Here is a 23,034-nt window from a genome sequence, read left to right as displayed (position 1 = left end):
TAAAACAGATTGCAGTGGCAAAACAGTTCTGGCTACCCGCCAGCCCTTCTGCCTGTGCTGCCCTGCCTGCCCGCCCTCCTGCCCATTACGTCCTGCCTGTGCCACCCTCCTGCCTGCCCTCCTGCCTGTGACGTCTTTCCTGTGTGCCCTGCTGCCAGTTATTCTGTATTTACATCCGGACTTAACTAATTGAACCATATAGATCAGGACTTTGTTAACCTGACTTCTGCCCTGTGGAGGATGGGCTCCCCCTTTCACTCTGGTTCCTCCAAAGGTTTCTTACTATGACTGAGTTTATCCTTGCCAATGTGGCTTTATAATTTTTCAGGCTTGATATTGCTCACTGGGACAATTGGGCAGGGACAAAGTAAAGTGCTTTGAGACTATGTAAGGCTGTGAAAATGCACTATACAAAATAAAGTGAATTGACTTGAGTAACGTGGCACAAAGCAACCCTTCTTTGCCACAGGAAATGTCTGGTGCAATTTCTTTTTTAATTGTACATGTCAATTGCATAATACCCTAAACTAATTCATTATTATTTCTATTATTATCATCATCATCGTCATCATCATCCTGATAAGTATTTCATTAGTATTCCATGGTATTTAGATTTTTCAGGAATCAGTGTGTGTACTGTATACTTTTTAATTTATTTGCACTATGTGTAGTGTCTCTGCAGCTGTACATACTTGCTGCATTAAGCACAAGAACTTCCCTCAGGCATCAGTATAGTTAATCAAATGTAATATTTCTTGCTTGTTTATTAAGTGGTTTTAGGTATTTTGTGTGTTCCACTTAATTTAGTGTAATTAGTCCTAGTTGACTCAGGTTTAGTTAGATTTTTCCTTCTGTTGTTCCTCTGCATCATGCTACTGTCATAAAATTTCAATGTCTTACCTAACTTAAGAGTTTTTTGCATTGTGTTTTGGAGAGAAAGAAATCATAACTTTTTTTCTTTAGATTCATCCACTGATTCTATCACCTATGACACATTCCCCCTGAATATTTGTTTGTTTGTTTATTTATGTATTTGCTTGGGAGGTGGAATTAACAAACATAAATAACTGAATGAATCAGGGTAGTGAAAAACATTTATAAACTTATCATTTTGGTATTGGTACGATCCTGTTCTGGTTAGTTAGCCGAGGGAGTAAATCATCCGGAGTTTCATCTCTCAATCTCCTCCTACACCCACTCAGCATCACAGTATGGACTCCCCAATGCAACTGATCTGCACGTATTTGTACTCTGGGAGGAAATTGAAGCCCCCATAGGAAAAACTCAAAGCCTACAGACATATGCACAAAACCAGGGGACATGCTCAGTTCTGCAGGTCTGGAAGTGTGAGAGAAGGCTATTTATTGAGTTTCCCCTCTGCCCCTGGTAAAGATGAAACATGCACAAGTCTACTTTTTAACCAACTGCTAAGTCATTAAACACACATATACTTACATGAAAGTCTGACTGATACTGGAGCTTCCAGTGCCCGTAAACCAGGTGCTGGGGTACTCCATTTCCTTCTTGATAATTAGCGCCATTGAAAAAAAACTGTGCCTTTCCTAATATTAATTGACTCTCAGACAAATGTACTACTTGAAGACCCTGCCACTATTCGCATTTTCCAGCAGGAGTCACAAATCTTCATTGCATTCAGTTTATTCTCAGATGAGCTCATGCATGTTTCTATGTGCATCTTTACACTTAAACAAATACAGCTGCCTAAACTCTGTTGTTATATTCCATATATATTTGTCGTGACTGGCCTTTTTTCTCAAATGATGGATTTCTGAAACTAAAACTGACAGTAATATAAAATATTTATATTGCCACATAATCGACACATGTTCTGATATGACATAGCATTCCCCTGGACCATAGTGCGACTTAGAGACGAGATATAACATGCCCTTCACAGTAAAACACTAGATAGGTGCAACACTTAATGTCAACGTTGTCAATGTCAATGTTGACTTAATGTCAACGTTAAATTCATGGATGCGCAAATTAAGTAACACAGTAACAGTACAAAAACGAGCAGAGCTGTGTATGGCATGACTATCTCGCGGCGGCGACAAAATATGCTTATCCTTCTAATTATTCAGAAGAAAATATATTTGCAAGCACAGCCGTTCACGGCTTCCGTACAAAAAGCTGTCACTACGCTACAGGAAGAATACACGGCCAATATAGGATTTACACAAGTCTGCTTCTTTTGTTTTTTTTAGTAACAACTTTCACAAAAATGAACAGCAATACTTCTAAAAGTGCAAATCTGTTGCCAAATTAAATAAACAAAGAAATTAATCATAAAAATATTCAATGTATATACAACTAACCATTTCCAATCAAAAAGTACATACAAATCTCCAGTACAAGTTATACAATGGAGCGCAGATAAAACTTTTAAATAGTAATTAACCAAACTATATAAAGAATACAAGTTTGAATACAGGTAATTTGTATAAATTTTACTGTGTTCAGACTGAAAAATCAGCACCAGCCTTACACACATTGCAGTTCTGCTTTTTTCTTCTTTTAGCATAATTATCCGTTTCACGTTCACGAGGCAGAAGATCCCTGCAAATGTGAAAATTCACAAGTAACAGGCACCATTAACCTCAAGCCATAACAGTCTGCTAGCCTGAACAATAGCAAACTCTATGTATTACCAATTATTACGCAGGTTGTCACTTTATCAAATCATGACTGTTACTAAGAAGTGGGAGTGAAACGCGTGTCACGAGATCTCGCGATATTACAACATGAGTTTCTCGTTGGAGCGAAAAGCGGTTTCACGAATGCGCTGCAAATTAGCTGCTGTGAATATGTTGGCATCTGACTAAATTACTATAGTAGATACCCCAGACACTTTTAAATCTTTTGTGTGGCAGCATTTCGGGTGCCCGGCGGAAAATATAAATGGCGAATGAAGGGGGGCTAGGTTGCGTGCTAAACTTTGTCACACTGAGAAAGGGGAACAAACTGGAACACAGGCAGGAAGAGAAGGGGGGCTCCAGCCCTCCTCATTGTGTAAGTAAATTCCGGAAAGCAGAAGGTACATTGACAGGCTCGTGGTGACATTAAGCTTACGCTTGACCTGCGGGGACATAACAAGGGAGGGGGTCGCTGACGCTGCTAAATTGCAACATAACAAGATAAGATCAAAGGGAACGGGTGTGGGGACTAACGCCAGCAATGTCCAAACAATAGTTATATGTTACGTCAACTGGAAAGATACCAACAAGAACAGTAGACGCCCTAAACGGGGTATAAAAGTTAGACACAGACAACAGGGAGCTGAGCTTCCCTTGGTGTGTACTTTTGTGCATCTGAGAGTGGCTCCCGGATCGATCTGTACAACAAATAAAGAGAGCTGACTTACAACCATCCTTTGCCTCACGAATGCATCTTTTCCTCATCAACGGACTCGGTGGAGTCTAACTCCAACAATTTGGGGGCTCGTCCGGGATGAGGAGAAGGTTGTTTGGATTGGAACCAGAGACGAGGTCTTGGGGACGCAGAGAGCCACGGGCGCCCAGCAATTAGGTGAGCAGAGCCTGTTTTATCGAATTCTGCATATTGGCGATTGCTAAATAAAGTGGCTGGAAGTGTCTCAGGATCTGTCGACCAATATTGTGGCGAGGGCCTGTTGTGCGTAGCTCTGACGGCCTGTGAACAGAGGGTACAGGACCCCGTAGTAGAACCTATTGGCGGAGGATTTAAGTCCACTGTCGTGTCCTTGGTTTGGCAACCCACCTACTGCTGACGAGCAGTAGGACAGCTGGGATTGAGCGTCCCGGGAAATTCAGGACCCCCGAACAGCTAAATTGGTCGGAGGAGTAAGGTTCATCCTCCTTAAAACGGGTTGAAGTCCCGAGGTGAAAGTCCTCAAAGTATTGGGTTAAAGTCCCGAGATTAGAGTACTCAAAGCATCGGGCTAAAAAGTCCCGAGACGTGGGGTCCCAAGGTACCAAAAAGTGTACACAGCGCTATTTACTATTTCGCGTGTGTAAGTGCGTGTTTACTATTCACTATTCCAGTGTGAGTGGGTTTACCATTTACTATTTACTGTTTTGCGTGGTTCGGTGATTGTGTGTGAGTGTGGGTTTAGGTTTTGGTGGTGTTTGTTAGTGGGGCACTCAGAGACAACTAAGAGGTGTACTAAGTGTGGGTGGATAAATCCATCCCCTGAGGCACAGGGGTTGTTGGATCAGGAGAAGTGTAAGTCAGATAAGCTAAAACATGGATCACGAATTTGATAGAGAATTGGATGACGGGGGCTGGGGTCCACCAGTGCGCGGGCGGTGGAAGCCTCTGTGTGAACAGATACAGCTGTTAAAAATAGCAGTGGGAAAAACAGCTCAGGAAAAGGGCCGAGAGAGAGAGACGGCAGATGCGTGGAAGCGTATGGGGATTGCAGTGAAATGTGCAGGATACAAACCGGAGGATAGGCAATCATTAGGAGCACTTTTATGGCGTAAGGTAAAGGAGCATAGCGGCCTGAAAGACGAGGCAGGACGCGAGCTAGTGAAAGCGAGGGTGTTACAACGGGGAAAGTGGAGAAAAGAGGGAGAGAAACAGGAGCAGGAGAGGCGAGCGTGGGCATTACGACACAACTTTGCCCTTATTGGCTTAAGATTTTAGTTACATACATGACGTTTGTATATCTGCTATTTCTCCCGAGAAGCAGGTAAAGCGGTGGTAACTGCTTTTCAATTAATTTACTTGGTAAAATTAAATTTAAATAAATGATATGAATACTGTAATAGTACTCGTGAACTTTGTTTGTTTGTTGTTAGTTACTGTAATGTTGCGCTGCTTTATTTGTTTAATCGTCTTGTCTGTGAAGACATTCAAGTTAATCAAATAAGAACTGCACTGTACACTGTACATGACCATAAAAACTTTGAATCCTTGAAATAAATGTTTTTGATCTTTTCCTTGGCAGTTATCTTTTTACACAGGGCCTCTATGTACACAATAGTTATTTTTTTCACGACTAACAGTATGGATCAGGAGTTGGTTATTGTAAAAGAAGTAATGTGCATGCGGGTGATATTTGTATAGATTTATGTTCACCTCTAGGTGATAAGTTTGATAGTCATTTCTTTTACCGTTTGGTCTCTCGGTTGAACATAATAGTGGCGCGAGCAGCTCCACTTGGTTTTTTAAAAATACTCAGCCATGAACTTCTGGTGAACTCAGGTGAATCCCTTCCTTCAGTAGTAAACCTTGGTATTTTCAGCCGTTTACACATTGTCTCACTAAAAGGTTGATAATATATTTGTCCTTTTACATAATGATGAAATATACGCTAATAAAAGTGAATATTCATAGATTCATGACTAACATAAAGTAGCTAACAGAAACTTAGACTAACAAAAGGTGCAAATACACTGTAAACCCTAATGCTGTAACTAATTGATTGAACTGAGTTGTATTAACTTAAATAATTACAATTAGTTTATATTAATTAACCTTTATGAGTATTTAGAACTTTTTCTTATTTATGAGTTTGTAAAAATTAAACCTTTCAAGTAAGATGGAAAATTTTGCTGGTTTAATTTAAACAAAACGTCTCTTTAAAGTTTTATTAACTCAAAATCTTTCAGCCTTGTGATTTTGCGTATGACGTCATCCACGTTCACGTCAACTGTCTTGCCCGCGCTTATTCCTCGTTCGTTTTTTTCAAGATGGCGGATCGGCCTCGCTTCACACTACAGTAAGTAAAATATTGAAATATACAAATCCAATGAATCTTAAGCAAGTGTTTTAATCCATATAATCACAGTAACATTTAAAAGTAATGTAGATGCGTTTAGATGTGTTGCATTACAGAGTACGCGTTTAGCCCTGTTTAAATCTTGAGGCGAGGAAGCTCCTCATCCCGCGCTGTAGCTTGTTGGTCAATAAGAAACTTTTAACGTTAGTTCAGTGTTGGGAGCTGTTACTGACCAGCACAATGTTTATAAATTCAGGTAAAATTTAAATTAAAACATTTATGCCGCACTTATTTTTAAAACTGCGTTATCCACAACATGGAGTTTTATTTTGAAATACTTCGTTTGTGCGGCTTCTCAGCTGAAAGGTGTAATATTATTTATATAATATTAATTTCAATGGCGGATCGGACTCGTTACACGCTGTTTTACACTAGAATGGTTGAATCAAAAGATAATGTCATTCCCTTATCAGTTCTCAGATAAGGTAGATAAACCCAAGCCCTTACCGAAAACATTCATGTCTAAAGGTACCATAGGAGGCAATGGGCATGAAAATGCCACTTTACTGAGATTGCTTCCTTTACTTATAGGAAATGCAGTGCCTGAGACAAGTGGTCCATGGGCAGTGCTAATGGAGCTTAAGGATTTGGTTGAATTGGCAATGTGTCCATTGTTCACAGAGGAAATGTTAGATTATCTGCGATGCAAAATTGACGACCATAGACAAACACTGAAAGAAGTATTTCCTGAATGGAGACTACGACCCAAGCACCATTACGTTGAGCATTACGCTGATCTAATTAAGTGCTTTGGACCCTTGGTTCATCTTTGGACTATGCGGTTTGAGGGGAAGCATCGCTTTTTTAAAAGGGTAGTGCATGATGCTCAGAACTTTAAAAACATTCTCAAGACTATGGCAGTCAGACACCAATACATGATTGCTTACCATCTCAGTTCTGGCTCCTTTTTCAAACCTAAAATTCAAACAAGTGCTGTTAACTCAGTTTCAGTGTCATCCCTACCAGACATTGCTCAAATGTGCATCAAAAAGCAAACAGACAGTGATTCAGTTTTCAGCACCTTGAAAGTCACAGTTGATGGTACAGAGTATGCCAATGGCATGTCTGTATCAGTGGGAGAAAGTGGAGGATTGCCAAAGTTTGCAAAAATATTGCAGATCTACTTGGTAAATAATAAGGTTTCTTTCTTCTGTACTGACTATGACTGTTGGTATGTGGAACATCTTCGTTGCTATGAACTGTGTTCTCCTGTAGTAGGGCATAGTCAGTCTTTCTACTTGCACTCTCGACTAAATGACACTGTGACTTTGTGTGCATACAGAATTGAAGGACGGTTATTGCTGACTACAAAAAGGTTCTTACCAGTTACACACAATGGAGGCATTTAAAAGGTGGGTGAAATATGCATTTTGTACTACTATTCCTGGCATATCCAGTTAGAATAAATAATTCAAAATTAATTTGAAGCCATGTGTTGGTGAGTCAATATTTGTCATTTTTCCTACTCCTCCCATAGCACATCAGCAAGCACAGTGTCTTGTGCAATGATACTGCGTGTTGTTGAAGCAGACCGTGCAAGGAAAGTGAAACTTAGCACACAACCAGCCTCCGTTAGTGCACTTATTCAAATTTTAAAAGACCAACTTCAGCTGGACCTTGAGTTTAGTTTACAATATGAGGACCCTGATTTCAATAATCAGCTGACTTCCTTGGATGATATAAATGAGTTGCCTCAAAAGGCAGTGGTCCATATCCTGCCAGTGCAATCAGATGGCTCCACTACATCTACTGAAATTCTATCAGATGTGTCGAATCCTGAACGTTCTAAGATGTGGCCTCGTGATTTTCCAATTCCACAGTTATCCTATGATGTTGAGCTAAGGCTTAGACAGGGAAATGATGAATTTGAGAAGAGCGGAAAGGGTCTAAAGTTGACAAGAGACCAAAAGCATGACATTCTGGAGAAGCTTGGCTCAACCATGTATGATTTTAAGGCGTACCCAGACGACAAACAGATAGGAAAAGTAGCAGAGGCCCTTGTCACAAAGCATCCTTGTTTGAAGGAGCCAGGCTCTGACACAGGTTGGAATGGGTGGAAAACCAGTTTAAAGTTCAAGATGGGCAACTTGAGAAACAAAATGAGGAAAATTGGATGTCTTGAGGTAACTGTTAATGCTGGGAAAAGAAGTCAAGGCCATCCTGAGAATGAACCATCACATTCTAAAATCAAGAAACCAAGACGTTCTGAGGTTAATTATTTGCCAAACTTTCCTCAAGGTGAGGATGAAGCATCTCTTGAAACAGTTAGACAGGAAATTGCTGTTGAAGTCCAGAAGACAGAAAAAAATACTAGTCTCATCCACAAGAACATGGAGAAAACTTTTGCTCTGCGACGACAGAACATTGTTAGCGGAAGCCCATCTGTGAATGAGTTTCTGAATCTCTGGCCTGCACTGCGTATAACATCTGAGGTAAATAATAATAATAATTGTTTTCTAGTGATTATTATATATTTTCTGATGTGGGTTTGTTTTATAAAATTCTCTTTTGTCCGATTTAGCTGTTTGCAGAGTACCAACGTGTTACAAATGAGAATTTGCCCAACAAATTCTATGCACAACTGGACTACCTCCTACCTTGTTTGATGACCATTTTAAGGCAAAAAGCATCCAAGACAGGCAAGACAGCAGATACCCTGGCTAATCTTTTGAAAGTTCATGATGAGCAGGTATGGTTGTTGTCATAAGATGAAGTATTCTTTAAAATGTAATTAGATTTTTCTTTATTTCAGATATTTAGATGTTGTTTTTTTTCTTCTTCTTGTTTTTCATCTTTACAGGAACTGCATGATGTAAATTCACGACGGACTACCGTTATCAGAGGTCTTCCAGTTTTGCTGCGTGACAAAGACATAGGATTTTTTAGGACCACCCTGGTAAGCCTTCATTCATTGTTTTTACAATTATGCATGTTCTATTGCAAAGGTGAAGGTTGAGGGGCAACCTTTACTTACTAATATATTTGTAATTATCACTAGTTGATGAATCATGTAATATTGACTCAGTCATATTGATAATGTTCTAACATGAATATAACATGTCCCTGAATAATATTTTTTAGATTGATAATCCTGAAGTACTGACTGAGGATGCTCCAGTGTCCCTGCTTACAGTTGTTCATGAAAATGCTGCTGCTCCAATCCATTACGATCCAGTGAGGGTCTCAGTTGTCCTGGAGAATGAAGTGGTCACCACCCATAGCCAACTTCCAGAGGCCTTTCTTGTCTTGTTTGGATTCATGTATGCTCTTCACTTAAAATATCCTAAAGGACTTGCCAAAACTTTTGAATTTGTGCAAAAAGTTTTACTCGGCATGGATGACGGAAAACTGTCTCCTAGCGTGCAAACATTAAAGAATGAGTTGATGTAGAGCTACTTTTTTTTCTCGTTTAATGAAGGCTGGCACTGGGGCAGTAACTTAAAAACATGTCAGTACGTGTAGTTTAAACTATACAGGAGTCACTTACCAGAATGCACTATTTTTATTTCTTTTTATGAATGCCGCAAGACTAAGTTTTATATGACTTAATGTATGTTTTAAAAATCAGGATATTTAATTTTGTCAAACTAAATCATTTTTTTTGAAGCTCATGTTTAAACAAAGTTGGTCATGTAAAATTCTGTTAAATATTTTACAAAATAATTCTTCAAAAATATTTTTTTGTTACAAGTCATACTGGGTTTTATGCATTACTTTTTCCTGAATGTTTTTTTCCCCTGAGAATTTTCACCCTTTTAAAGGGTTACTTTACAGGTGTCATGTTGATTTGTTATATCAAATAGAACACCATAGAAAGTATTGTTATTCTTTTTCATTGTATTAACATTCTGGGCATACTTCATTTTAAAATAGTGTTTATTGTAAATCTGTTACTGACAAACTGTTTTAAAGGTTTTGAGAAATTTGTATGTTTATAGAAGGCATGTTTACTGTAAACATTCATGTTGGTATTACCTGTTGGACATTTTTTGTTTAAAAATAAATGTTAAAAATGGTATTGTGTGTTTGCTTGAAATTACAGATGCGTTTTCATACATTTATAGTGTTTACAGATTTAGAATTTGGTTAATTTCATTTATGAAACTCAAAATGGAAAATTTAATTAAAAAAATTATTACAATCAAAATGTATAAGCTGGGTGACTAAGTATTTAAAGTTGGGAGAAATTAAAAGAATTAAGTTAAATGCTATCAAAATGTATAAGCAGGGTAACTTGGGTATTTTAAGTAAGAACAAATTATTTTGCATGAGTACAACAAACTCAAAACTAGATTTTTCTGCTTACTTAAAATTAAAATTTCACAACTTAAAAAATTTGACGTAACTGATTACCTCAAATTTTTTGAGTTTTGCCAACTTATTCGGGATTACAGTGTACATACTCAGTTGGTTCCATTGTGTTGATTACATTACAATGTTTACATTGTAATGATTATATCATGGATATTTGGCATACTTTTTATAAAATCATAATTCTTATATTCTACGTTAGATAGTGCTAAATAATATTCCATAGATGGATGGACTTTATTAATCCCTGTGGGGAAATTGTTTTTTATGTCTCCCTCAACTTACTCTTTGTGGAGTAAATTGTCCGCGAAGTGCAGCTGCCTGTTGGGGCGCCCAGGGAGCTGGGGGTTAAGGGCCTTGCTCAAGGACCCACAGACGTGCTGTGGCTGGGTTAGTTTCAACTGGTGACCTTCTCATTACAGGCACAAGGACTGACCCCTGCCCCCCAACTGTGTATGAGTAGCATTTATGCTGTTTCTTGAGTGTGAGCTAGTACATAAACCAGCTAGTGTTCACCACTGCAAAAATACTCTAGCTTTCATACACATTTTTTTATTTTCTTACATTGTCCGTTTTTGTTCATAGTCTGTAATATTCTGAATAACGACAATGTAGAGGAAAAACAGATTAAATTCTCCTTGTTTGTAATTTCCCCATGTAATCCACTGCCTTGTGGTAAGAGGTGGAAAAGTCGGACGCGTTGAATGATGAGGATACGATATTGAGTTTAGTTCTTGAGTGGATTTATTCATATGATATATTAACGCACAGTACTTTGAACTGGTTTGTTTGGCTCGAAAGGGTCGATATGCAGACACCATCACACACGGCAAATACGGTCAATGACTGTTTCACTTTGCACCTTCAGCCCTGAGCCGCGTAATCTCAGCACCTCTAATAACAACCATTGCTGCCCCCTACAGGTGGGAATACACTTACACAATAGTAAAGATCACTAAGGCAGGCAGTACCTCTCGTTTCAAGTATTACAATACTATCCATCCATCCATCCATCCATTTTCCAAACCGCTTATCCTACTGGGTCGCGGGGGGTCCGGAGCCTATCCCGGAAGCAATGGGCACGAGGCAGGGAACAACCCAGGATGGGGGGCCAGCCCATCGCAGGGCACACTCACACACCATTCACTCACACATGCACACCTATGGGCAATTCAGTGATTCCAATTAGCCTCAGCATGTTTTTGGACTGTGGGGGGAAACCGGAGTACCCGGAGGAAACCCCACGACGACACGGGGAGAACATGCAAACTCCACACACATGTGACCCAGGCGGAGACTCGAACCCAGGTCCCAGAGGTGTGAGGCAACAGTGCTAACCACTGCACCACCATGCCACCCCTATTACAATACTATATATATATATATATATATATATATATATATATATATATATATATATATATATATATATATATATATATATATATATAACATTATATTATAAACAATAAATACGAATAAATAAAAACATTGAACAAATAAACATCATCAATAATATTCATGAATAATTACGCTTAATATACAAATAAAAGAATAGCTCCTGCAGATGATTTCAGATAACTACTGGAACAATGAGTTCTGGAGGGGAGCAAGCTCTGTTACATGCTATAGAAATGTTGATCTGATTCCTTTCATTATCAGATTGTTACCACTGTTAAAAACCACAGATATTGTATTCTGATTGTATGCATTTCCTTATTAGGGCATGTCAGTTACTTCTGTTAAAAATCAGTTTATTCTGACGTCGTAAATTTCCTGACCAGAGTTTACCCTCTTTAAAGTGATGGAGGTCCACTTGTGCCAAAGATATGTCAATATGCATATGAGATTTCGTTTGTGCCAAAAATATGTAAACAGCACACAGTCTATGTCGACTGAGAATGTGACAAAGAATTTTTCTGTGACAATTCTATTATGTCAATGAGTTTGTCTGTGGAGCCCCTGAAGGGACCTAATGGTGTCCGCTAATTAGATACCCAGAAATAAACTGTGTGGCTCCTGCCCAAGCATTGCTGCCCAAACAGCAGCTTCCTCCTTATGCCGCCGAGGGAGGAGTAGCAAGTGGTTCCCCTGCCCCTTCCCCTCTCCCCCCTGCAGACGAGGATCATAACCATTCAGCACCCGACTCTACCTCCTTCTCGGTGATGAAGTGCCGTGGCGAAACACTCAGGCAGCAGGACGAGGTAGCAGAAATTCTTGCCCCTATGTTGGTTTGTCCAAATCCTCAAGGGGGAGATGAGGTTTGCTCATCTGACACTGTAGATGAAGGAGTTGAAGGACATTGCCAGTGACCTGCTGGATCCCAGGCAGAACAGACCTCACCATGCGACAGCCCTTCAGAGACTGGTCCTCCTGCGCATGGACTGGGGCATGATGCATCAGTTTAAACAGGAGCCTGGTAAATCCTGCGAGTGCTACACCGAGCGACTGATGGCAGCATTCTCCAACTACAGCGGGATGGACTCCCCCAGCGGACCGAGAGTGTATGTGATGTAAAATACACTAAGATAACTCAGTTCCTTTAAAGAGAGGCACTTTTAATACTCTGTATTTTTTTCGTGTGCTGTACCCTTAAAAAGTACAACACTAGTACTCCATATTCAAATAGTCCCATTAAAAACTACAGCCCCCAAACATCAAACTGCATGCTTCTATGTCACCTACACTTCATTAAGCAATATTAACACAAGTAACATGTTTCATCACTTAAAGCCAATCTAACTTTTTAAAAATAAAGTCTGTTTCAACTGGACTTTTACCTAAGTAAAACAAACATTTTATGTTCTAGTTTTCTTAAAACTACTGAAACAAATAATTGGCTACACTGCAGTTCCGCTGTTTTGTTTGGCACCCCTGCGTGTCCTGCATTGTGTGGAAAAAACCTGAAGGCTGAGGAATGTTATGTAACACAGCTAGAATGTAAAAACTCTCTCTGGTGTAATTCACTGCGTAAAACCAATGGTGCTAAGTGTGGTGTCTTCTTCATAACACTCCCTGATGTTTGTGTCCGTGACCATGAGATAGGGTGGGCTGCTTTTCTTCCTTCCTTTGACTAGTATTCCTCCTAAATTGTTCATCTGTATTTGCTGCATTGGTACTTGTTGATGTGCGTGTGCCTTGTGTCACGATCGCCGTTTAACGGGAGCGGCGGACGGGCAGGAAACAGGCAAGGCAGGCAGGATACGGGGAAATACGGGGATTTATTAGGAACACGGGGTGCAGGAAACATCTCACGCAGACGGACTTCAATGACGGACACTGAACTCTAGTAAGACATGGACTCAAATAGACAGGACTGATTGAAAATAATCGGACACAGCTGGGTACGATCAGGGAAGCACACGTGGATAATCAGGGGGCGTGGCACACACGGTGGTCGGACTGTCCGGGACCTCCTCGGGGACTAGGGCAGGAAAGTCTGGAGCTGGGTCAGGGACAGGAGTGGGGCCAGGAACAAGAGCCCCAGGGGGCACAGTCATTTGAGGCAGAGGGAGCGCCTCGGGCTCTAGGGCCGCAGGGGGCAGCGGAGGCGGCTGCTCGGGCTGCGCAGGAGCTACGGGCGACGAAGGCGGCTGCTCAGACGCTGTAGCAGGAACCCAGGACTTTATGCTCAGCCCACTGCTGTTAACTCCGATGACTCACAACTGAGCAGCAATGCACATTTCGAATCACATCATCAACATCAGGCTGATGACAAGACTGTGGGTCTCGTCAATAAAAACGGTGACTCAGCATACAAAGAGGAAGTGTGATGACTATCGGACTGCTGCAGAGCCAACAACCTGTCTCTGAATGTTGACCAAAGAAATGGTTGTTGACTTTAGAAGAACACAAAGCACAGAGTGACCACTCTCTGCTGCACATCGATGGCTCATCTGTGGAGATCGTAGAGAGTACCAGATTCCTTGTTGTCCATCTGGCGGAGAATCTCACCAGGTCCTTCAACATCAGCTCCATAGTAAGGAAAGCACAGCAGCACCTCTACTCTCCACGGAAGCTCAGAAAAGCCCATCTCCCATCCTCACACTCTATTGGGGAACTGTTGAAAGCACCCTGAGCAGCTGCATCACAGTCTGCTTTGGGAACTATGTCGCCTCAGATCGCAAGTCCCTACAACAGATAGTGATGACAGGTGAGAAAATCATTGGAGTATCTTGTTAGAGAAATATGTACTTTTTTTATTATCATTTTGCTAGACGCTTGGAAACAACACCCTGCCGCAGCTTGATCTTAATTGAGCAATAACACGTCTCAAGAACTGTCGCTTGAATATTTCCACCCCATATATGGTGACAAACAATGTTCAATGTCAGTTGCATATCCTGTTTGTGTACCTCAATAAAAGACACTGCGAGGGGAGTTCCTTTTTCGAAGTTGGCCGAGTTCGACTGAGAGGCTGACACCTCGAGGTCAGGACCGGGCTTCCCTTTGTAAGGAAAAGTGGTAAAAATGCCCCAAGGTTCTTGGTTGATCATTTGAATGCAGACAATGTTAGGAATTTATGATCATGGGGGAAGCCAGGGAGAGAATGGGGGTTCCAGTTGGCACCACTAGGGTGATAAGGATAAGATAAGGTGATAAGAATTTAATTACAATGATCATAAAAGTCTCTACCCTGTTCTGTCCTGTCCCCGTCTCAGGATCCTCACACTCCAGGGGGTCACTCTTTATATGTAAATTCACTCACAACACCTACACACAACACCTTGGTGGGGAGGGCCTTTTTGGGTATAAAGGGGGGTGAAGAACTGTCTTCAATTTGTGTCTGAGCTGCCTTTCAGTACCCGGTGTGTCTCTACACTGTATTACATTGTATTATTTTTGCTGTTCAATAAACCATCATTTTGCTGAAACTGCGGAGACTCTGCAAGTGGATTCCCTACACCTTGCAGCAAGTAAAACGTCATCACAGCTGTCTGTGTTGTTCTGTGTTCAGAGACTGGTTTGTTTCCAGCGCATCTTCAGAAGAAGATAACCCTAACATATCTCTCCCCTCCATCACGGATATTCACACCACACACTGCATCCGCAAAGCCACCACCATTGTGGATGACCCCACCCACCCCTCACATTATCGTTTCACCCTCCTGCCTTCTGGAAATAGGTCCCGGAGCATTCGGGCCTTTACAGCCAGACTCAAACAGCTTTATCCCCCATGCCGTCAGACTACTGAACTCTCAGGGACTAATCTGATACCACACACACATACACTCATTAACACACTTTATTATTTAACTACTATTTTTTTATCTTATTGTAGCCATGTTTACAGTTACTTTTATTTATTTTTATTGCTACCTCATTGCACAACCAAACTGCACCTTATCAGTATTGGGTTTACTGTGCTGTTTGTGCTCGTTGGTGTCAGTTGTCCTCTCTTTTTGCACTGTCCTGCAATGTTTGCACAGTTTTTGCTCATTATGCACCATACAGTATGTTGCTAGGTTGGTATGTGTTAGTCTTGTGTTAATTTAAGTAGCACCTTGGTCCGAGGGAAACAGTTTCTTTTGTAACTGTACTATACTCAACTGTGTAAAGTTAAAAATAACATTAAAGACCTACTTGACTTGACTTTTACTGATAACAGGTGCTAAAGTGAAGTGACTTGCTTCTGGGAAAGATCTCCAGCTGAAATTCTCTACAACAATTATGGGAGAAATATGGGAAGGACGCGGCGTCAGACCTGCCCCAGTGGGACGAATGTGGTTTTCCTAGAAACAGCAGCTTCAGTCCCAATCAGATAAGCCAGATGCGTTTGAAATTAGAGGAACAGGATCAGACTGGTTGCTCAGGTATTAATGTGGTAGAACTAAAACGGAGACAAATTGGAAGGTGTTTCAATTGTGGGAAAATGAGACAAAGCAGGCAGAGGAGATGCGGGTGGCAAAAAAGCATGAGATAAGGAATGCAGAGAATGTGGATGAGGGTGAGACTCCTGTGAAAACTGTGTATTGAAAATTAGGGCCACAGTATTGTCATCCATCCTGTCAGGGTATGTGGAAATACACTGAGGGTAAATGGCCTAATGCAGGAAGTGTCTTAATCCTATAACATCCAGCTGATTCAGGCTGTTGGGACAGTGTGGGACTGCACTCTTCTGGCTGGGACCTCGAATAAATGAATGAATGTTACATGTATACAGCCCTTTTCTAAGATACACAAAGAGCTTTACAGAGGCAATGGGGAGCCACTTCAACCCAAAGGTGAGGCAGCAGGAGAGGGGGCCCAGGCAGAGAGAACAGCCAACAAGAGGGGTGCTTCCACAGACAGGACGGGGGCCCCGGCAGACCAACGCTGACGACTCCTGGGACCAAGTCAACAGAGCAGCTGTTGTCATTGTGACTCACCCTCATACATCCATCCATCCATTGTCCAAACCGTTTATCCTACTGGGTCGCGGGGGGTCCGGAGCCTATCCTGCAAACAATGGGCACAAGGCAGGGAACAACCCAGGATGGGGGGCCAGCCCATCGGAGGGCACATTCACACACCATTCACACACCATTCACACACACATGCACTCCTACGGCCAATTTAGCAAGAGAGAACATGCAAACTCCACACACATGTGACCCAGGCAGAGACTCAAACCGGGGTCCCAGAAGTGTGAGGCAACAGTGCTAACCGCTGCACCACCATGCCGCCCCACTGTTGGTTACATGTGTACATATTTTGTCTGATCTCTTCACCACCAGGTGGCAATATAGCAGCTCCAGAGTTGTTGATGGCTAGAGTAAAAATAAAAACACAGTAGCACAGAGGTGTAGCTAAAAATTCTGGGCCCCTGACAGAATGTCACCTTGCGCCCCTCTATCGAATTTTACATACTGGGAGAGAGATTTGTTGAGCCATCTTCCAATCTAATCCAATCCAGCTTTATTTAAAAAGCACTTTAAACAACCTTATCGACCAAAGTGCTGCACAAAGGAATAAATAAAAATATTCACAAACTTAAAAACGAATTAAAATAAATTTAATAAAAACCAAAACATTAAATGTAAGTAAATGGCCATTAATAAAATAAAAATATTATATTAATAATTATTTATGAATATATAAAAATTTATATTAATAAAGAAAAGGCTAAGATTGAAATAAAATTTACTATTAAAGTTAATATCTCACAAGGTGTCCAAGGAGAAGAGATGAGTTTTAAAAAGAGATTTAAAGATTTAAAGAGAAGAGGCCTCTCTAATGTGAAAAGGCAAATCATTCCACATTTTAGGAGCTGCGAATGCAAAAGCTCGATCCCCTCTAAGCTCACGCTGAGTCTTAGGAACCATCAGGAGCAGCTGATCAGCTGACCTGAGAGAGCAGGTGGGGGTGTAAGGGTGAAGCAGCTCACAGAGGTCAGGTGGAGCAAGACCCTTGAGGGCTTTAAAAGCAAATAACAGAATTTTAAAATGAATCCTAAAATGTACGGGCAGCCAGTGGAGTGAGTCTAAAATGGGGGAGACATGCTCATATTTCCATGTGCGGCAGTATTTTGAACCTTCTGGAGGTGAACAATAGTGGAGCCTCTAACCCCAACATAGAGGGCGTTACAGTGGTCCAAACTAGTACCGACAAAAGAGTGGATTACTGTCTCAAAGTGCTGCCTAGAAAGAATTGGCTTTATTTTGGCCAACTGCCTCAATTGTAAAAAGCTTGACTTGACAACTGATCTTATCTGCGTGTCAAACTTAAGGTTGGTGTCGACTTTAACCCCTAGGTGTGTGATGACTGGTTTACAATATTGTTCCAAGGAACCTAAAATTACAGTGGAGGTCAGAGGAGTGGAGTTACCAAAAACCAACACTTCTGTCCATTACCTCCCCACTTCCTTGTTAGTTACATTATTTGTTCTGCATTACTGTACTGCTTTGGAGCCTTTTGATATTAAGGTGAATAACACAGTGAAAAAAGAGACAGATGCATTGACAGCAGTTGTGGCCACACTTTGGACTGGGAGTGTAAGAGCAAAGGAAACTGAATCCACTATGTTCTGTCCTGTAAATTTTTATTAAACAACACATGACACACATACGAGTCCTGTTTTAACTTTCAGGGCTGATGGTCTGCAGCCTGGCTTGTGGTCTACAGTGCAGCGCAGGTGCAGTCACTGTGCTGAGCCCGGCGTTATAGTAATGATGCAGCCTTTCACACTGACCAGTGAGAAATAACCTTGAAAATGACTGTGCTCTTTGTGGTTCTCCTTTTGGAAACATCTTACCACCAAGCAACAGACATTTGACAACAGACTTCTACTCATCAATTATCAGAAATGTCATGCAGTAATCAGAGGTTAGACGGAAAAAATGACTTTTGTATTTTTCATCTTTTATCTTGGAGCAAACAGTTTTAATTGATGTACATGAGAGTAAATGGTGAATCAGTTTATTTGCTTTCTAGCTTTCTAGCACTTGGCTACCCAACCATTCATCAGTATGTGACCACTGCCATCTGGCTGAGTAAGTCTACTGTAATACTATTATTACAGTAGTATTATTAGTATTATTATCAGCTTATTGTGAGAATGGGGTGTGGGAAAAATGTCTTAAATGCAGACTGGTTACGGTGATCAGGAGCTTACTAATGAAAATGAGAAGAGCAAAGGGTTTGAACATCATAGTGGTTCCACTTGTTTTGAATCAGCCAGTGAGAAACTGACAAAGGGACCGGAAACAGGGAGGTACATGCTACAGAGCAGGCTGATCTGATTGGCTGTTCACACAGGTTTGCACGGCACTGCAGTGATTTACATTTTAATTTTTCTGGGTGTCTGTTAGCTTAACCCTAATAAATCAGTTTCACTTGTTGGATTTCCACTTATGGTCCAGCATGGTGGTGCAATGGTTAGCACTATTGCCTCACACTTCTGGGAGCTGGGTTTGAGTCACGGCCATAACACCATGTGTGTAAAGTTTGCATGTTCTTCCTGTGTTGTTGTGGGGTTTCCTCCAGGTTCTCTGGTTTCCCCCCCCCCCCAGTCCAAAAACATACTGAGGCTAATTGGAGTTACCAAATTGCCTGTAGGTGTGACTGGTATCTGTGCCCTGCGATATGCTGGTGGCCCATGCTGGGTTGTTCCTTGCCTCACACCCATATCCTCCAGGACAATGTACGCTACTGTAATACAGAATTGAGATCTTGCAAGTACAAGTATGAGTACGTTGGAGGGCACGTCAGAGGCGGAAATGCTGTAGGTGACGTCAGACGCCGGAGACTTGGCGGAAAATCTGAATGAACAGCGAGGGGAATTTGGAATCTCTTGTGGAATATATCGACTGGTACTTCAACATTATAGTCATGAAGAAGAACGCAGATGCATCTTCTCCAGCCAAAAGCGAGACACCGTCCTCCAAAAGAAGTTGCCCGGCAGACTCCCCTGGCACAGCATCGCCGACTGGTAAAGACTTTGCCGACATCCTGGATTCAATCGACAAACGATTGTCCAGCTTCGACGAGAGGTTGGCTCTCGTCGAGATTCTACATCAGGAATTCAAATCCCCGAGGGAATCTTTGGAATTCAACCAGCAGCAGGTGGAAACACTCGCTGCTGAAAACACCTCACTATGGGACTCGGTTAAGTCTCTAACTGAAAATGTGACCCATCTAAATGAAGAAAATAAAAAAATAAAAGAGACTGTCGTCGATCTACAGGCCTGTAGCATGAGAAATAACCTGGTGTTTTCAGGCATCCCAGAATTACCGTCAAAACCTTTATCAAGAACCACCTGAAGCTTTCAGAGGACACTGAAAAACATCTGCTTTGAGAGAGTCCATCGGCTGGGAGCCAAGAGGCCTGGTGCACTGAGACCGTATCCTATTGTGGTTAAATTTGGATATTTTAAGCAGAAGGAGCAGGTGAAGAGCCGCGGCTGGGAGCTGAAAGGAACAGACTTTGTCGTAAACGACCAGTTCCCCAAAGAGATCCTGGAGCGACGCAAAGTTCTGTTCCCAATCCGACGCAACTTTATTTAGAAGGGTTCCTGAGCTCTCATCGCCGTAGACCAGCTCTACGTGGATGGGCAGCTGTACGGCGACCCCAGTACCACTCCCTGGTAGCCAGCTTAAACTACAGGCAGACGTTTTATTACAAGAGACTCATAGACCTGCCAAAGGATGAACTTAAAACACCCGAGTTTCCCAATGTGTTCTCAGCCTGCTATAACTCTAGGCAAAGTGGGCACTAGGGGGCAGCGTGTGGCTCAGTGGGCTAAGCCTGTGTCCTTGTAATCAGAAGGTCGCAGGTTCGAACCCAGCCTCAGCACGTCTGCGGCTCCTTGAGCAAGACCCTTAACCCCCAGCTCCCTGGGCGCCACTATGAGTGGCAGCCCTTCGTGGTCAACTTACTCCACAAAGAGCAAGTTGAGGAGGCGTAAAGATTATTGATCCCCTGTAGGGAAATTAAGTTATTTATTTATTATTATTATTATTATTATTATAATAAAGAGGGGTAGCAATTCTAATACATCTATCCACCCATCCATTTTTCAAAGCGCTTATCCTACTGGGTCGTGGGGGGTCCGTAGCCTGTCCCAGAAGCAATGGGCAAGTGGCAGAGAACAACCCAGGATGGGGGGCCAGCCCATCGCAGGGCACACTCACACACTATTCACTCTCACACGCACACCTAAGGGCAATTTAGCAACTCCAATTAGCCTCAGCATGTTTTTGGACACTGGGGGGAAACCGGAGTACCCGGAGGAAACCCCACGATGACATGGGGAGAACATTCAAACTTCACACACGTGACCCAGGCGGAGACTCGAACCTGGGTCACCCAGGTGTGAGGCAACAGTGCTAACCACTGCACCACCATGCCGCCCCCATGGAACACCATAATACTCAAAATTAAATTAATAAAAATATCCATCCATCCATCCATCCATTTTCCAAACTGCTAATCCTACTGGGCCGCAGGGGGTCCGGAGCAACAGTGCTAACCACTGCATCACCATGCCTCCCCATTCTAATACATAAAAATGTCAATTTCACAGTACTCAACACAATTATAGATCCACAGGGTAGATTTATAATCATTAAATTATCTATACTTAACAAAAAGTTATGTATTGTTAATATATATGGTCCAAATGTTGATAACCTCTCATTCTTCCACGTTTTCTTTACCGCACTCTCTGAACACCAGGACTGCGCACTTGTTCTTGTGGGCGACCTCAACTTTGGACTAAATAAAGAAATGGACAGGCTCAGTACAGCTGCTCAGCGCAATTGGGAATCCACAAACATAGTTAAACAGCACATGAGCGACTATGGACTTTGCGATGCATGGCGTTCTCTTCACCCCACCCGTAGGGAATATACTTTCTTCTCACATGTCCATCACTCTTACTCTCATCTGGATTATTTCCTAGTCAGTAGCTCTCTGCTGAGTGACATTTCAGACACAGAGATACACCCTATAGCTGTCAGCGATCATGCTCCTGTATCTTTAACCCTAATAAATAAGAAGGCCATTCCACCAAGTAGAAACTGGAGATTTAATACATCATTGCTTAAAGATGGAGATTTTATTAACTATTTTAAAAAAAGAGTGGGCTTTATATTTAGACTATAATGACCTGCCTGGAACATCAGCATCTGTTCTCTGGGAAGCAGGCAAAGCTGTGATGAGAGGTAAAATAATCTCATTCTCATCACATAAAAAGAAGAGAAAACAAGTGTATCCAGGACTTAGAAGAAACCATGTGTCACGGGAAGGTTCGGGTGGACAGGCGATCGTGCGGGCGGTGGTTCAGAAAACCAGGCTGACGAGCAGGATCGGGGTAATCGGGGTTTATTCGGGAAAGGGAGACACGGGAGACAAGCGAGGCTAGATACGATCAGTTAAAAATAAATATGGAAAAAAACAACTATATGTGCTGTTAAAGACTGAAATGGGGATACAGTATATGACCCTGACAGAAAAAACAGCACTTTCAGGGACTTTTACAAATCTTTATATTCACCACAGATAAACCCATCTAAAGACGAAATTGATCAGTTTCTTGATAGTATAACCCTTCCGAAATTATCAGACAATCAAGCGATGGCACTGGATTCTCCGCTGACACCAGGTGAACTCCAGGAAGCCCTGAACGGTATGCCCAATAAAACGGCTCCAGGTCCAGATGGATTTCCAGCAGAATTCTATAAAGAATTCTGGACAATTCTGACATCAACATTCTGCAGAATGTTGCAAGAAACCAGGGAAAATGGTCGGCTACCACCAAATATGAATTCTGCAAACATTAGTCTCTTGCTAAAACCAGGCAAAGATCCTACAGTATCTACCAGCTATCGTCCAATATCCCTTATAAACGTTGACCTTAAAATAATCTGCAAAGCTCTCTCAAAAAGAATAGAGAAGTTAACCCCTCTCATAATTCATCCTGACCAAACTGGTTTCATAAGGGAGGCACTCATCAACAAATACACGTAGATTACTTAATCTAGACATAGACTATTCATGCAATAAAAACCTTCAAATTACAATACTGTCTCTAAATGCAGAAAAAGCATTCGATAGAGTTACAGTAACTGGAATTTTTTATTTGCAGCTTTATGCAAATTTGGTTTCAGAAACTCTTTCATAAACTGGTTAAAAATATTATATAGTTCACCAACAGCATGCGTCAGGACGAATGACTAAACATCCTCCAGTTTCTGTCTCAAGAGGGGCACCAGCCACGGATGTCCTCTATCCCCCTCATTGTTTGCGATTTTTATTGAACCACTAGCAGCAGCAATTAGACAGGCTACAGTGATTAAAGGCATTAAATGCAGGAATGTAGAACATAAGGTAAGACTTTATGCGGATGATGTGTTACTTTTTCTCCAGCATTCACAAACCACTCTTTCTGAGGTAATTACATTAATAAACTCTTTCTCAAGAGTCTCAGGTTATTCGATAAACTGGTTAAAATCTACAG

The 23,034-nt window shown here is 41.6% G+C and overlaps 1 protein-coding gene and 1 pseudogene across 2 annotated transcripts; both read left to right on the top strand.

Moving 5' to 3' along the window:
- Positions 1-23,034, top strand: part of LOC125717800 (H(+)/Cl(-) exchange transporter 7-like) — a 198,322-nt pseudogene that overhangs the window by 30,683 nt on the left and 144,605 nt on the right.
- LOC125718092 (uncharacterized) lies at positions 5,628-9,801 on the top strand. Of its 2 annotated transcripts, XM_048991618.1 has the most exons (6): positions 5,643-5,725; positions 7,068-7,137; positions 7,263-8,217; positions 8,307-8,474; positions 8,586-8,681; positions 8,867-9,801. In XM_048991618.1, exons 2-6 carry the CDS (start codon positions 7,121-7,123, stop codon positions 9,173-9,175), a joined length of 1,545 nt encoding a protein of 514 aa, XP_048847575.1. In that variant the 5' UTR covers positions 5,643-5,725; positions 7,068-7,120; the 3' UTR covers positions 9,176-9,801. The 2 variants fall into 2 exon arrangements, with proteins under 2 accessions (XP_048847576.1, XP_048847575.1); XM_048991619.1 differs by lacking the exon at positions 7,068-7,137 and having other exon boundaries at positions 5,628-5,725; positions 8,024-8,217.

Source organism: Brienomyrus brachyistius, chromosome 22 (genome assembly GCF_023856365.1).
Source record: "Brienomyrus brachyistius isolate T26 chromosome 22, BBRACH_0.4, whole genome shotgun sequence".
In the NCBI taxonomy this organism is placed as follows: domain Eukaryota; kingdom Metazoa; phylum Chordata; class Actinopteri; order Osteoglossiformes; family Mormyridae; genus Brienomyrus; species Brienomyrus brachyistius.
This window is presented reverse-complemented; position numbering and strand designations above follow the sequence as displayed.